The sequence below is a fragment of the Crocodylus siamensis genome, chromosome 2, assembly GCF_052110815.1.
Source record: "Crocodylus siamensis isolate JL-2025a chromosome 2, ASM5211081v1, whole genome shotgun sequence".
In the NCBI taxonomy this organism is placed as follows: Eukaryota; Metazoa; Chordata; order Crocodylia; family Crocodylidae; genus Crocodylus; species Crocodylus siamensis.
Genome location: NC_143396.1, coordinates 288,679,121 through 288,691,921, shown reverse-complemented (window position 1 = coordinate 288,691,921; position 12,801 = coordinate 288,679,121). Strand labels below are relative to the sequence as shown.

General features: G+C 52.7%; 2 protein-coding genes across 4 annotated transcripts in view; one reads left to right on the top strand and one right to left on the bottom strand.

The window, feature by feature from the left end:
* Positions 1 to 11,795, top strand: part of PYGL (glycogen phosphorylase L) — a 34,458-nt gene extending 22,663 nt beyond the window's left edge. The window contains exons 12-21 of the mRNA XM_090034350.1: positions 211 to 374; positions 1,971 to 2,085; positions 3,195 to 3,296; positions 4,470 to 4,617; positions 5,536 to 5,594; positions 5,939 to 6,080; positions 6,859 to 7,066; positions 7,447 to 7,581; positions 9,636 to 9,702; positions 10,892 to 11,795. Of these exons, the coding sequence (XP_089890476.1) occupies positions 211 to 374; positions 1,971 to 2,085; positions 3,195 to 3,296; positions 4,470 to 4,617; positions 5,536 to 5,594; positions 5,939 to 6,080; positions 6,859 to 7,066; positions 7,447 to 7,581; positions 9,636 to 9,702; positions 10,892 to 11,107 (1,356 nt within the window). The 3' untranslated portion in view covers positions 11,108 to 11,795. The remainder of the gene's footprint in view (positions 1 to 210; positions 375 to 1,970; positions 2,086 to 3,194; positions 3,297 to 4,469; positions 4,618 to 5,535; positions 5,595 to 5,938; positions 6,081 to 6,858; positions 7,067 to 7,446; positions 7,582 to 9,635; positions 9,703 to 10,891) is intronic.
* ABHD12B (abhydrolase domain containing 12B) overlaps positions 1 to 12,801 on the bottom strand; it is a 34,398-nt gene that overhangs the window by 7,556 nt on the left and 14,041 nt on the right. Inside the window, exon 13 of one of the 3 annotated variants that reach the window (XM_090034351.1) lies at positions 383 to 561. The exons of 1 other annotated variant lie outside the window; for it this stretch is intronic. In XM_090034351.1, coding sequence (XP_089890477.1) covers positions 438 to 561 — 124 coding nt within the window. In that variant the 3' untranslated portion in view covers positions 383 to 437. Of the gene's footprint in view, positions 1 to 382; positions 562 to 11,392; positions 12,011 to 12,801 lie in introns of those variants that run through there. One more of the 3 variants, XM_090034352.1, reaches the window with a different exon arrangement.

The following is a 12,801-nucleotide window of genomic DNA, read 5'->3' as shown; positions in this document are numbered from 1 at the left end:
GCCTGTGGCAATGTGGTGTGTTGATCCCTGGGCTCACCCATCCTACACCCCTGTGATCTGAATGGCGCTGACTTACCTGGATGCTGACTGGAGCCAGGCGCTTTCCCGACGGAGGCACATTCCCCACCGTGGTGATGCTGGTTGGCTGCTGGATTGTGACACCCAGCCTGCTGCTCCCAGCTAACATCTGTCTTGTCTCTCCTCTCACAGAGGGTCTCGGCGCTGTTCCCCAATGACGTTGACCGCCTGAGAAGAATGTCCTTGATTGAGGAAGGGGGCATCAAGAGGATCAACATGGCACACCTCTGCATTGTGGGCTCCCACGCCGTCAACGGCGTTGCCAAGATCCACTCGGACATCGTGAGGACGCAGGTGTAAGCGTGAGACCAAAAGGCAGGGGCTGAGTCCCAAACTGGAGCGGGCTCCTCTGACTTGGTTCAAAGTGTGTGATGCCAAAGCCGTGCCTGGAGTGCAAGCTCGCCATGCCGGGTAGCGGTGCTTTTGGAGCCTGCAAAGCTTTGCGTGCACCACTGCTCCTCCCTGGAAGCCATGTTGTCCCATCTGCACAGGGACAGGATAATTGATGTTGCTGAGTGATGGTTAATTAGCTTATCCCAGCACTGTGGGGTAGGGTGATGCGTGAGAAGCTGCTGCTGCCAGCCACAAGGAGTGTAGTAGTCTGGACGTGGCTTAAATCCCCTAAACTAAACTACATCTGCAGTGCGGGGTATAGCTGGGCTGCCCAGGGAAGTTAGATCTGGCTTGGGCACAGGCCATCCTGCTGTGACAGCATGGCGCTCTGCACAGGCTGATTTGTTAACCCCAGTGTGTGGAACCAATGAGCCCCCCGCATAGCTAAGGCTGCCAGGGCTGGGCTGTCCCCAGCACCCTTCTGTTTGAGGTCACTTAGGAGTCCCTGTGGTGTGCAGTGCAGACGGGGCCTAGCAAAAGCATAGAATTGCAGAGACAAGGGGCTGGAAGGGACCTCCAGAGGTCACGTAGTTCAACCCTCAGCCTGGGGCAGGGTGTGAAATCGTTGGTGGGCCTGAGTCGGGAACAATTATTTGGGAGCAGTGCAGGAAGGGAGGCAGGCTCTGCCAACAGCTGGACAGTGCCTAAAGGGTTAACGCCCAGATGGCGCAGTGGGCTGTAAAATAAGGGAGAAAGGTCAGCTCCAAAGCTGGATCTCCTTGCTTTTCATGGCCCAGAAACTGGGAGTTGGATGGGGGGAAAGGTGGGAGCAACTTCCCAGGGATGTGCTATAAGCTGGGGTAGAAAGTCCATATACCTGCCCTCTAATGATTAGGTCCCGCTGTCTCTATGCTTATCCCTACTCTGATTAATGGGTTGTAGGGATGCAGGGAGGCCCACGAGATAGGCAAGAGCCATGTTATCATTACCTGGGATCTCTTGAGCATCTACTAACAACCTTTTATAGAAGTAGGGCATTGGCTTCTTTGGTCCCCCTGCCTTACCTGCAGCAGGTTCAGGTGTTGTGTCTTGTGTTGTGTCAGGGTTGATGGTCGTTTTACAAAGAACTTAGATTGTGGATTTGTCTTGGATGGTTTGGATAGGGATGGCCCTCCCTTAGGCAGCAGGTTGGACTAGATGACCTGTGCAGGTCCCTTCTAGATCCACTTCTCTAGGATTTCTGTGATTTTTTCTTTTTCCACTGGGCTTTCTCCAACTGGAACAACACAATAGCTGTTTCAATGAAGCTGTGGCTGTGAGTGAGTGTCTGAAATTCTGCTTGTTAGCTTCCACGTGGGGGAGTTTTGTGCTGAGCTGTAGGACAGACCTGAACTGCCTTTATGCAAACCCTGGGCTCTTGATGGCATTCCTGTCGGAGCCAAGGTGACCTGCAAGCTGCAGGACTGGGGGTCTCGGGGGGGACTGAGTGCCAGTTCAGGAAAGCATCCCCTGGCTGGCAGGCTTCCCGGAGTCGGATGCTGACCTTGTCCTTGCCCCAGGTTCAAAGACTTTGCGGAGCTGGAACCCGGGAAGTTTCAAAACAAGACCAACGGAATCACCCCCCGGCGCTGGCTCTTGCTGTGCAACCCCGGACTAGCGGAGCTGATAGCCGAGGTAACGGTGGTCTCTGTGGGAGCGTGTGTCCTGGGAGTGGGGATGAACTGCCTCGAGGACCTGGACTCTTGAGTGGTTAGCATGGGGTCCTTGCTGAATGCTGTGGAGCCTCTCCCATCAGAGCTGGCTGCTCAGGTGCTTGGGGCTTTGCAGTTTCCATGTAGCTCTGAGAACTGCCCTGAGATGGAGGGTACCACAAACTGAACCCCCAGGGGCTGTCATCGTCCCCTGCCCCTCCCCCGGCAGGGCTGGGAAGAGTCATTGGGAGTGATCCTAGCTCTGTGTGCCTTGGCTTAAAGCCAGCATCATAGCAAGAACTTATCAAGGAAGTCACTTCTCATGTGCGCTGCTCCTGAAAAGGCGACTGCCCGGCCTGCCTCCAGTCCAAAGGGCAATGCCAAACCCCTGGCTCGTGATCTTGGAGAGAGCTCATGGCCCCTTATACAGAAGAGACTGCATGAGCCAGACAGTTTGGTGCATGCTTCACCTAGCAATTGTGCATGGAACTGCAGGAGAGAGCCTGGAGAGTGAGCTTGAAAACTCTTTCAGCTCTTAGCTGGCAGGGCTTTGTCAGGGAATGGGAAACCCCGTGAGTTTTCCTTGCTGTTGTCTTGCTGGGTAATGCACGTGCATGCATGCATCCACGCAAGCAGCAGACAAGGAGGCCCAAGGCACAAGAAAGAGCTGTGTATCAGCAAGCTTTCCTCAACAGGAATAATGCCAGAGCTGTTCCAAAACAGCTGCTGATGTGAGTGGGGGTCTGGGACTCAGCTTGTTCTCTTCCCACATGAAGGAGCTTTGTGCCAAGCTGCTCTTTTTGTAAATCCCAGACTCTTGGCTACATTTGTGTTGGAGCCAAGGGGACCTACTGAGCCTGGTCTCAGGAAGAAAACCTATTAAGACCTTCATCTTCAGTCATTGCCCCTTTGCCAGCCTGGGGGTTGGTCTGTGTTGGACTCGGCCACAGGTACTCTGTAAAGAAAATGGCAAGTCCCCACTAAGCTAGAAGACCAGGAGTCACATAGGCTACTTCAGACTGTCTGCAGCAGGCATAAAGGACCCTTTTGCTAAGTGCAGGGATGATATTTTTATCTTTTTTCCCATAACAGAAAATAGGGGAGGACTACGTGAAGGACCTGAGCCAGCTGACCAAGCTGCACAAGTTCGTGAATGATGACATCTTCATTCGGGAGGTGTCCAAAGTGAAACAGGTGGGACGGCCCATCTCTCAGGGATGCTGTGGGCTCAGCCGGCTGCAGGCATAAGAGCATAAGAACTGCCATTTGACCATAGGCTATAGGCCATAGGTCCACCTTGGCCAGTCTCCTGTGTTGCACAGGGGCAGAGCAGATGCTGACAGGGAGAGCAAACTGAGTCTGGCCAGGGTTTTTCCCCCTGTTCCTCTCCCTTGCAGCCTCCAGTATTGCAGATCTAGGAAGCTCTGATTCAGAGGTTGTGTCCCTCATTTCTATGCTCAATAGCTACCGAGACCCTTTTCCTTCAAGAATGGGTCCGATCCCTTTTTAAATCTAACTAAGCTGTTGGCTTCCACACCTAGTGGTAGCAACTTCTATATTTTAATGACACCATATGAAAGAGAATGTCGTTTTGTTCGTTTTGGACTGACTACCTGCTCATTTCATTTTGTGACCCCTAGTTCTTGTATTGAGAGAATAAGTAATAATTTCCTACCGACTTATCTTCACCATTTAATATTTTGTAAACTCTTATCACGTACCTCTCCTCCAGCATCTCTTATTCTAAACCACACAGGCCTGGCCTCTTTAGTCCCTTCTCACATGGAAGCCCCTCCATACCACTGTCATCCCTGTTGCCCATCCATGACCTTTTCTAGCTCTTCTATATCCTTTTTCAGGAGTGGGAACCAGAACCAGGGACCATATTCAAGGTGTGGATGCACCGTGGATTTATAAAGGGGCATCATTCATTAGGAGGGTGGTGAAGCACTGAAACAGGCTACCCAGAAAGGTGGTACAATCTCCATCCTTGGAGTCTTTTAAGATCTGACTAGACAAAGCCTTGGTTGGGATGATCTAGTTGGGAATGGTCCTGCTTTGAGCAGAGGTTTGGGCTAGATGCGATGTCCTGAGATCCCTTCCCACCCTCATTGTCTATGATTCTTTTTTCCAAAAAAAATTGCGTGTGTGTCTCTCCACCTGCAGCACTCTGCAGAGTGGCCCTTGTGGTTCACATGGCAGCTCAGGGCACACTAGAAAGCCCATTACATGGTTCACGATCATGATACTTGGGGCTTCAGGGACAGGCAGGGAGCTGTACTGCTGCTGCTGGGGCCTAGCACCCACCCGCCCCTGCCTTAGGTGAGTCCCCCTGGTCCACAGCACTAATGCCTCTCACTCCTCCAGGAGAACAAAGTGAAGTTTGCCCAGTTCCTGGAGGAGGAGTACAAGGTCAAGATCAACCCATCCTCCATGTTCGATGTGCATGTGAAGAGGATCCACGAGTACAAGCGGCAGCTGATGAACTGCTTGCACATCATTACCATGTACAACCGTGAGTCGTGCACCACATGGCTTTGGCAAACACCAGGCTGGCCAGAGGCTGTGCTAAAGGCCCTGGCACTAGCACGCTGGCTAACTTGGAGCAGAAGTCGGCAACGTATGACCAGGGCAGATCACCTGCGGCCCCTGCCTCCAGCCAGGCTGCCATAGCAGCAGCCAGGGATTTAAGTCTCCAAGAAGTTAGCATTTCTCCCCCCTCCCTTCCCCTCCATGCTCAAAGGCACTTCTCCCTGGCCTGCCACTTGGGGGGTGATGCCGGGGGGCTCTTGCTCATTCCTGCTGGGCCGCACTGGGGTGTGCTCAGCCCCAGATTGTGGCAGCAGGCAGGTATGCTTCCCCCCCAACCACCTGCTGGTGTTTCTTGTCAGCCCAGGAGCCATCATAGGGAGGGAAAATGTGCCCCTGGCCGCTGCTACCACAGTGCCCGGTGAGCACAGCCCAGCTGGAGTGGGCAGGAGCCTGTCTCACTCCCAGGTCAGCACCTGGCAGCAGCAAGCAGGAGAGAAGGGATAGGGAGGGGACATGGCTCTGAGTGCAGGTGGGGGATGGTTGTCTTCCTTGGGATGTAGGTGGGGTGGCAGGAGCAGCAGCCAAGGGCTTGTCTGCCCCAGTGGGGGGGAAGCAGAGAGAGAAGGCTGGAAGTAGGGAGTGCACCCACCCCTGCAACTGCACCCACCTTTGCCAAATCCTGGATCTGCCCTCCCTGTGGCCCAGGGGGCAGATCTGGCCTGCGGACAGGGGGCTTCAGAGGCAGGGGGCCCCTTCTGCAGGCACTTAACTCATGCACTGTACCTGGGGATAAGTGCCAGTGGTGGGGATCCTAGTGCCTGCCCACCCACCTCTGACCCAGCATGGAACAAAGCTGGGGAAAAGGTTGCCTGTCCCTGACTTAGACTTCCTTCTCTTTCAGGCATAAGGAGGGACCCAACAAAGCTGTTTATGCCCAGAACGGTCATCATCGGAGGCAAAGTGAGTTTGCGGCAGTTCAGTCATGGGGGATGTCCTTAGGGGCATGGGGGACTGGTGACTCTCATCTCAGCTGCTCTTAAAGAGCTGCTGCGGTGATATCTGAAGGCCTTGGCAGAGCTTGCCTTGCACTGTGCCAGGCTACTGTAAATGACAGTCCCTGCCTTGGATCTTGACATTTAAAAGGCTGGGCATAATGGGCAGATGAAACCAATGTTGACCGTGCTGTTGCAGCAGTAACAGGCTGTTCTCAGCTTTGTGCGAGCAAGGTGGCCATCCTTGGCAGAGGACGTAGCCACCTGCTCTGCCCCTTCTCAGTAGATTTTGGTCTGTGCCTTGCATTCTAGGCAGCTCCAGGGTATCACATGGCTAAAATGATCATCAGGCTCATCACATCTGTGGCCCATGTAGTGAACAATGACCCCGTGGTGGGGAACAAGCTGAAGGTCATCTTCCTGGAGAACTACCGGGTATCGCTGGCAGAGAAAGGTACTGGGCAGGAGCGAGAAAGAGGGTTCATCCCTGTGCTGCTTCCCTGGGCTGCCTGTGCCTTGTGTCTTGTAGGATGGTGGCATTGTTGCTAAGGTAAAGCTGATAAACAAGAGGCCAGAATTTCCTAATTGTGTGCAGAGGTCAGACCCTGCATGCTCTCTGCATTGACAGCCTGCGAGGAGCCAGCGAGATCCCTGTGGGATTCACATCCAGTTCTCTTTTAGCATGAGAGCTGGCCTGGGTCTGTCTGTTCCTCTTCCTGGAGCGCGCTGCTTTTATCTGGGGTTCCTAGTTGTCAACAGTCAGAGTGGTGGGGTGACCAGCCAGGCCGCCTGCAGAAACTGCTTTGTGTGAAGTCAGGCACACCTGGGAATTGTAGGGAAGAGGACCATTATCTTAGATCTTCCCAACAGTGTAATCTTGGAAGAGGGACTTGGCTTGAGCAAAAAGCCCAAGGCCCCCAGTCCTGCCTTGTGCCTGGCCTGCCCCCAGTGCCCTGAATTGGCAGGGTTACAAGTTTCCCCTATGCAATATCATTGCGTCAGCTCTCCTGCAAACTACATGGGACATAAGCGGAGTTGGTTAGGGGAGTCTGCAAATCCCTGTGAATGGAAACCACCCCAGGCAGGGCTGGGCAGCTTGCAGTTTGGGTGCTACAAAATGATGTTCCCCAGCTCAGCCAGGTAGGATGGGTCCCCCGCCGGGCTCCAACTTGTGGTGGAGTTCAGAACTGAGCTGGCAGCCCTGTAACCTTTTTGGTTCGTTTCTTCGTCAGTGATTCCAGCCACCGACTTGTCCGAGCAGATTTCCACTGCAGGGACAGAAGCGTCAGGCACAGGAAACATGAAGTTCATGCTCAACGGTGCGCTCACCATTGGCACCATGGATGGGGCGAATGTGGAGATGGCGGAGGAGGCCGGGGAGGAAAACCTGTTCATCTTCGGCATGAGGGTGGAGGATGTGGCAGAGTTGGACAAGAAGGGGTGAGGCAACCAGCCAGCACTGCATGAGAGGGAGAAAGAGGAAGCCAGAGCCCCCTGGGCTGGCCCTAGATGAGAATTGCTGTCTACGCAGGAGAAGCCTTGAGTTGTACTGCTGGCCAGTTAGACGGGCATCTCTGCCTCTTCCAGGTGCACCACAGCCTTGGCATGGCTCCCTCCGATAGCGATGCTGTATTGCAGCCGGGGCCTGAGCTAACCCTGGCTCTGAGGACAGCCTTTGGGAAGGGGATGACATCTGGGTGTGCTGTGGGTGGAAAGACCTCACATCTGTGTTCACCCCAGCAATGAGGTGCCCTTAGCTTTAGGTTTCATCAGTGCATGTTGGGCTTCTCTCAATGACCAGGCATCTCTCTGCATTGCAGGTACAATGCTCGGGATTATTACGACAAGCTTCCTGAATTGAAGCAGGTCATCGACCAGATCAAGGGGGGCTTTTTCTCCCCGAAGCAGCCAGACCTGTTCAAGGATGTTGTCAATATGCTGTTCCACCATGACCGGTGAGGAGACATCAGCGTGGACTCCATCCTCTCTGGGCTCCCTTCCACCATAGCCCCTTTAGCTGTCACTGTCAAAGATAAGCACGAACTTTCCTGACTGGAGTGGAGACATTTAACCAATAAGCCCAATGATAACTGGTTACAGCTTACCAGTTATCGTTTAGCGCGGGGTCAGGGATGGTCTGGCAGGGAAGGTGGGGAAGGGAAGCTGTGCGGTGCCCCAGCAGAAAGCGGGAGGCAGCAAGGCAGGGAGGCGGCGAGGGAGCTAGTACCTATAGCTAGACCCCACAGACCCTGGTGCAAATGCTTTCAGTACCACCTGCCATGAGCCGGACCCACAGCAGCTGCAGAGCCTAGCAGGGGCAAGGTGGAGGTAAAGCAGGCATGGGGCAGCTCCCCCAGGCTTGCAGCTTAGCCCCAAGGGCATCCCACCTGGGCCCAGAGAGGGCCCACTCAGCTCACTGTGAGATGCAGCCTGCTGCAATGCAGGGCTGCAAGTGCCCCACTGCTGCCAGGTCAGGGAGGGGCACCCTGCCGGGCGGGCCAGATCAGGGGTTGCCATACTGATCAGTCGTTTAACCATTGTAATTGCAACAGGTTAAATTGATATTTTTTTTAATTGGCATTTGCATATCTTGGATTGAAGCAGCCTGTACTGATGTTTGTTTGTGCTGGGAGTGCCCAACTTTAGATGCATGTGGGTGATTGCCTTTGTCAGGGGGTAGCTGTAAATGTGTAAGGGCCGCTGGGAAGTCTCCAGGCAGCTCAGAGCAGAGCCTGCCCTGCCTCTGAGTGAAAAGAAGTCAGGATGTCACTTGCCTGCTCGCTTCCCTGCTTCTAGAAATGAGACAGGGCTGCTGTCTTCTGAAACATTTGGACTCGTAGGATGGTGGCCTTGTGGCTACGGTGAAGCTGATAAACAAGAGGCCAGAATTCCCTAATTATGTGTAGAGGTAAAAATGCCTGCATGCCCTCTGCATTGGCAGTGTGCTCTAGGAGCCATCAGGACCCGCCCAGGATTCGCATCCATTTTCCTTTCAGTGAGAGTTGGCCTGGGTCTGTCTGTCTTCCCTCCTTGTAATCTTTACAGACAAGCTAGCACTAAAAGCTCTGCTTTTTTCTCTGTCTTTTAGTTATTTTGGATGTAGCCAAGACCTCTTCCTGGAGTGCACTGCTTCTGGCTTGGGTTCCTAGTTGTCAACAGCCTGGGAAATCCAGAGAGAAAACTGGATCTCCCTCTTTTTTTCCCCAATATTTCTAAGAATTGTATCTCTGCAGAGCCAACCAGAGTGGTGGGGTGAACCAACCAGGCCGGCTGCAGAAACTGCTTTGTGTGAAGTCAGGCACACCTGGGAATTAATTGTAGGGGAGAGGCCCATTAGCTTAGATCTTCCCAACAGTGCAATCTTGGAAGAGGGACTTGGCTTGAGCCAGAAGCCCAAGGCCCCCAGTCCTGCCTTGTGCCTGGCCTGCCCCCAGTGCCCTGAACTGGCAGGGTTACAAGTTCCCCCTATATAACATCATTGCAAAACTCTCCTGCAAACTACATGGGACATAAGCGGAGTTGGTCTGGGGAGTCTGCAAATTCTGGTGAATGGAAGCCACCCCAGGCAGGGCTGGGCAGTTTGCGGTTTGGGTGCTATAAAATGATGCTGTGAAGCCGGTTGAGGCACAGGCTGGTCTTGTCTGAGTGGTGGGTTGAGGTTGTGGTGGCTACAGGAGTACATGGATACTAAATGCTGTTCCCAGGACACTGCAGTCACCTTCGGTGTATGTTTTGGAGGGTTCATCTCCTTCCCTTGACCAGCAGAAATGGGATAGGATGGTTCTGTCCCTTCTTTGTAAAGGGGAGTTGAAGGTCTCTAACAGGTGTTTGGGGAAAACCTTTGTGTCAGAGACTGCATGGTGGAAATCCTTCTGACAGCTGTGAAGGGGTTGGTACAAGCCAGCATTGGACAGCTGTTCTCTGCACATGTTGCTGCAGGATTTAAATTGCCTGGAAGAGCAAGAGAACTGACTCTTTTTTTTTTTTTCTTTAACCTTCCCTGGAACAGGTTTAAAGTCTTTGCAGACTACGAGGCGTATGTCAAATGCCAGGACAAAGTCAGTGAGCTGTATATGGTAAGGGACGAAAAAGAGAGCACCTGGGGGGCAGCTGGGGCACAGCTGCAGCTGATGTGCTTAGAAACTCTTGGGCACATTTAAATCAACATGACAAATGCTATGGAGGGTATGACGGGGGAGGGAATCACTCCAGGTACACCCTGTTCAGGGCTTTTGCTCTCAAGCAGCCATTCCTGCCACTGCTGGACTCAGGATACTGAGTTAGATGGACCACTGGTCTGACTCTGCTTGGCACTTCCCTGAACTACCAGTCATGCAAGGTGTGGAGAGAGGCTGGTGTCTGCGTGGCTTCTAGTGAGGCTCAAGGTGAAAATGCAGATGTACTAAGGCGTTTTCAGGGGCTGGCACAGAACTGCAGTTGGCTACTGGGCATTTAAATCATAGAAAATGAGGGCTGGAAGGGACCTTAGGAAGCCATCCAGTCCAGCTCCAACCCTAGGCCTGCTTCAAGCAGGACTAGCCCCAGTTAGATCATCCCAGCCCAGGCTGTATCTAGCTGGGTCTTAAAAACCTCCAAGGATGGAGATGCTACAACCTCTGGGTCACCTTTTCCAGTGCTTCACCACCCTCCTGGTGACAGAATTTTTCCTTGCATCTAACCTCAACCTCCTTTGCTGCAGCTGGAGCCCGTTGCTCCTTGTTCTGTCATCTGCCCCCACTGAACACTCCAGCTCCATCCTCTTTGGTGCCTGTCTTCAGGGAGCTGAGGGCTGTTAAATGTGTATGAACAACCTCTCCTAGCCATGGTTGGAAGAGAGATTGTTTATGGCATGGATTTGTGTTGGCTGCAGTTGGATTAGAGGATTCAGTGTCTCAGCTGCACAACTCTTCTTCACAACTAGACTCCATTTTCCCCCCTCCAGCTGGTGTTAAGTCAAGGAAAGAGCTGGGGCTGTTGCCGCTGACATGTCTGCCTTGCAAACTGCTCACAGGAGCAGTTCTTCGCTGCCTGTTGCTCAGAGTAGGTCCCAACTCGTGACCCCTCTGCAAAACAACCTCAAATATGAAAATGAACTTGCAGGCTGCACGAGAATCTACTGCCTTAAATTCACAGCAGGGCCTTCCTCACAACTCTTAGCCTCCCTGTTTCCCCCCCCCCCCCCCCCAAAGGGGTTCATTAGTTTGGGGTGTAGCCCTCAGTCAGACTTTGCCAGCCCTAATCTCTGCACATGTGTTCCCCCTCCAGAACTCCAAGGAGTGGACCAAAATGGTCATCAGGAACATCGCATCCTCAGGGAAGTTCTCCAGTGACAGGACCATCAAGGAATACGCCAGGGACATCTGGAACGTGGAGCCTTCTGATCTGAAGATCCCACCACCCAACGTACCAAGGGATGTGGGTGAAGACAAGACCTCCAATGACACGACAGCCCGCTCCACAGCTGAAAAGCGGAAGCTGTAGGCAAGAACTGTGCTGCCAGCTGCCTCTAGCAGGAATGCATTGTAAACACTGTAAGACGTTCCTGTAGCTATTTAGCAAATGGCTTACTGTTGGCTTTTCCCAGGAGGAGAATTGGTATAGAGCGTTATGCAGAGACCCAAAAGCTGCCGCTTGCAGTAGGTGCTGGAATAAAAGTGCCAATCAAAATATCCAAGGGACTCAGGGTAGCTCTGCTATTTAACTGGGCTGTAGCCAAAACCTGGTGTTAACAACCAAGGGTACTTCATGCTGTAGTGTGTGGTCCTGTACCTTTCCTTCAGCTGGCTGGGAAACAGCACTTCCTTGTCAGAGTCAGGGAGCAGCTTAGGGCTGCTGCTGGAGTAGTGTGTGTCCCATTCACCATCACTCCTTACTTAGTCTCCTGGCCAGCCTTAAGACCGGAAGCAAATAAACAGGCAGCTGTAACATTTGGCACGGTGAAGAACTCTAGCCTCTATCCAAGCACAACAAGGTGCTACATGAAGCCTAACATGACAATAGATAGGAGGCTCTAAAAAAGTCTGCTTGGGTGGCCTGTCCTGCAAAAGCCATGCAACTGTCCTGGTGAGACCCTTCTTCCCTGCCCTTCACTAATCGCCTCTATCTTGGCAGCAGTACAACAAGCTTGAGATGCACCGCTATAAAGCAATAAAGTGTAGAATGTGCAAAATGTCAAAAGAGCGCTTCTTTAGGGGCTCAGCTGTGCTGCTGCAATTGCACTGCAGGTATCCAGGGGTGGGTGTGGGAAAGCAAGCTACCTGCATTCAGCTTAACACTTCAGTGGTTTATTAAATATAAATCCTCAGTGTAAACTTGCTCAAACACGCTCCTGCTGCACATGTATGTAATGCCAGGTGCTGCTATGTAATGTTCTTCAGGAAGTCTCTGCAACAGAACAATGACAGAATAAGCCAGGCAGAGTTACTGGACTAGGCTGTGGATTTGTGCTATACCTGCCTTGTGCTCTGGGAAGGTAGAGTAACTTGACCGAGGTTGTCTTCTTTATTTCTAACGAGCTGTAGACTATACCAGCTCTGTATAAGCTGCAGTAGCTCCGTACATATTAGTTTCCACAGTGAGAGGGGCAGCCTGGACTCAGAGTAGTGACTTAGGACATACAGCAGCTCTGGCTGGCATCACACAGGAGTGTGTTCAGAGAAGTCAGGCTGGAAGGGACCTTCAGAGGTCCTCCAGTCCAACCCCCTGCCTGAGGCAGGGTCATCCATATCCAAACCATCCATTATCTAAACTTTAAATAAGAAAGCCCTTAACCCTGGCACAATACAGACCTAACACCCAAACTCGTCACACTTAAAACAGGGAACCACAGCAGCCAATCTGCTTCGATAAAAGGTTGTTAATATACACTCGAGATCTCAAGTAGAGGCTTAGCCTCCCCGTACCAATCTGACCATGATGGAAAATTCCTTCCTGACCCCAAATGCAGCATTGGTCTGACCTTGAATGGAGGGGCAAGACCCTCTAGCCAGGAATCTCTGGCTTTAAGTCCCAGCAGGAGCATGGGCACAGCCTAGTCATAATCCCCAGCCTTGGCTCCAGCCAGCACCCAATGCCTCCGAGGGAGGCTTAAACCCCCTTTCCTACCTCCCCCTCAATGCATGTAGCTAAGAGGCAGGGTAGGGCAACCCAAGACCAGGAGTCCCCCATTAGTAGAA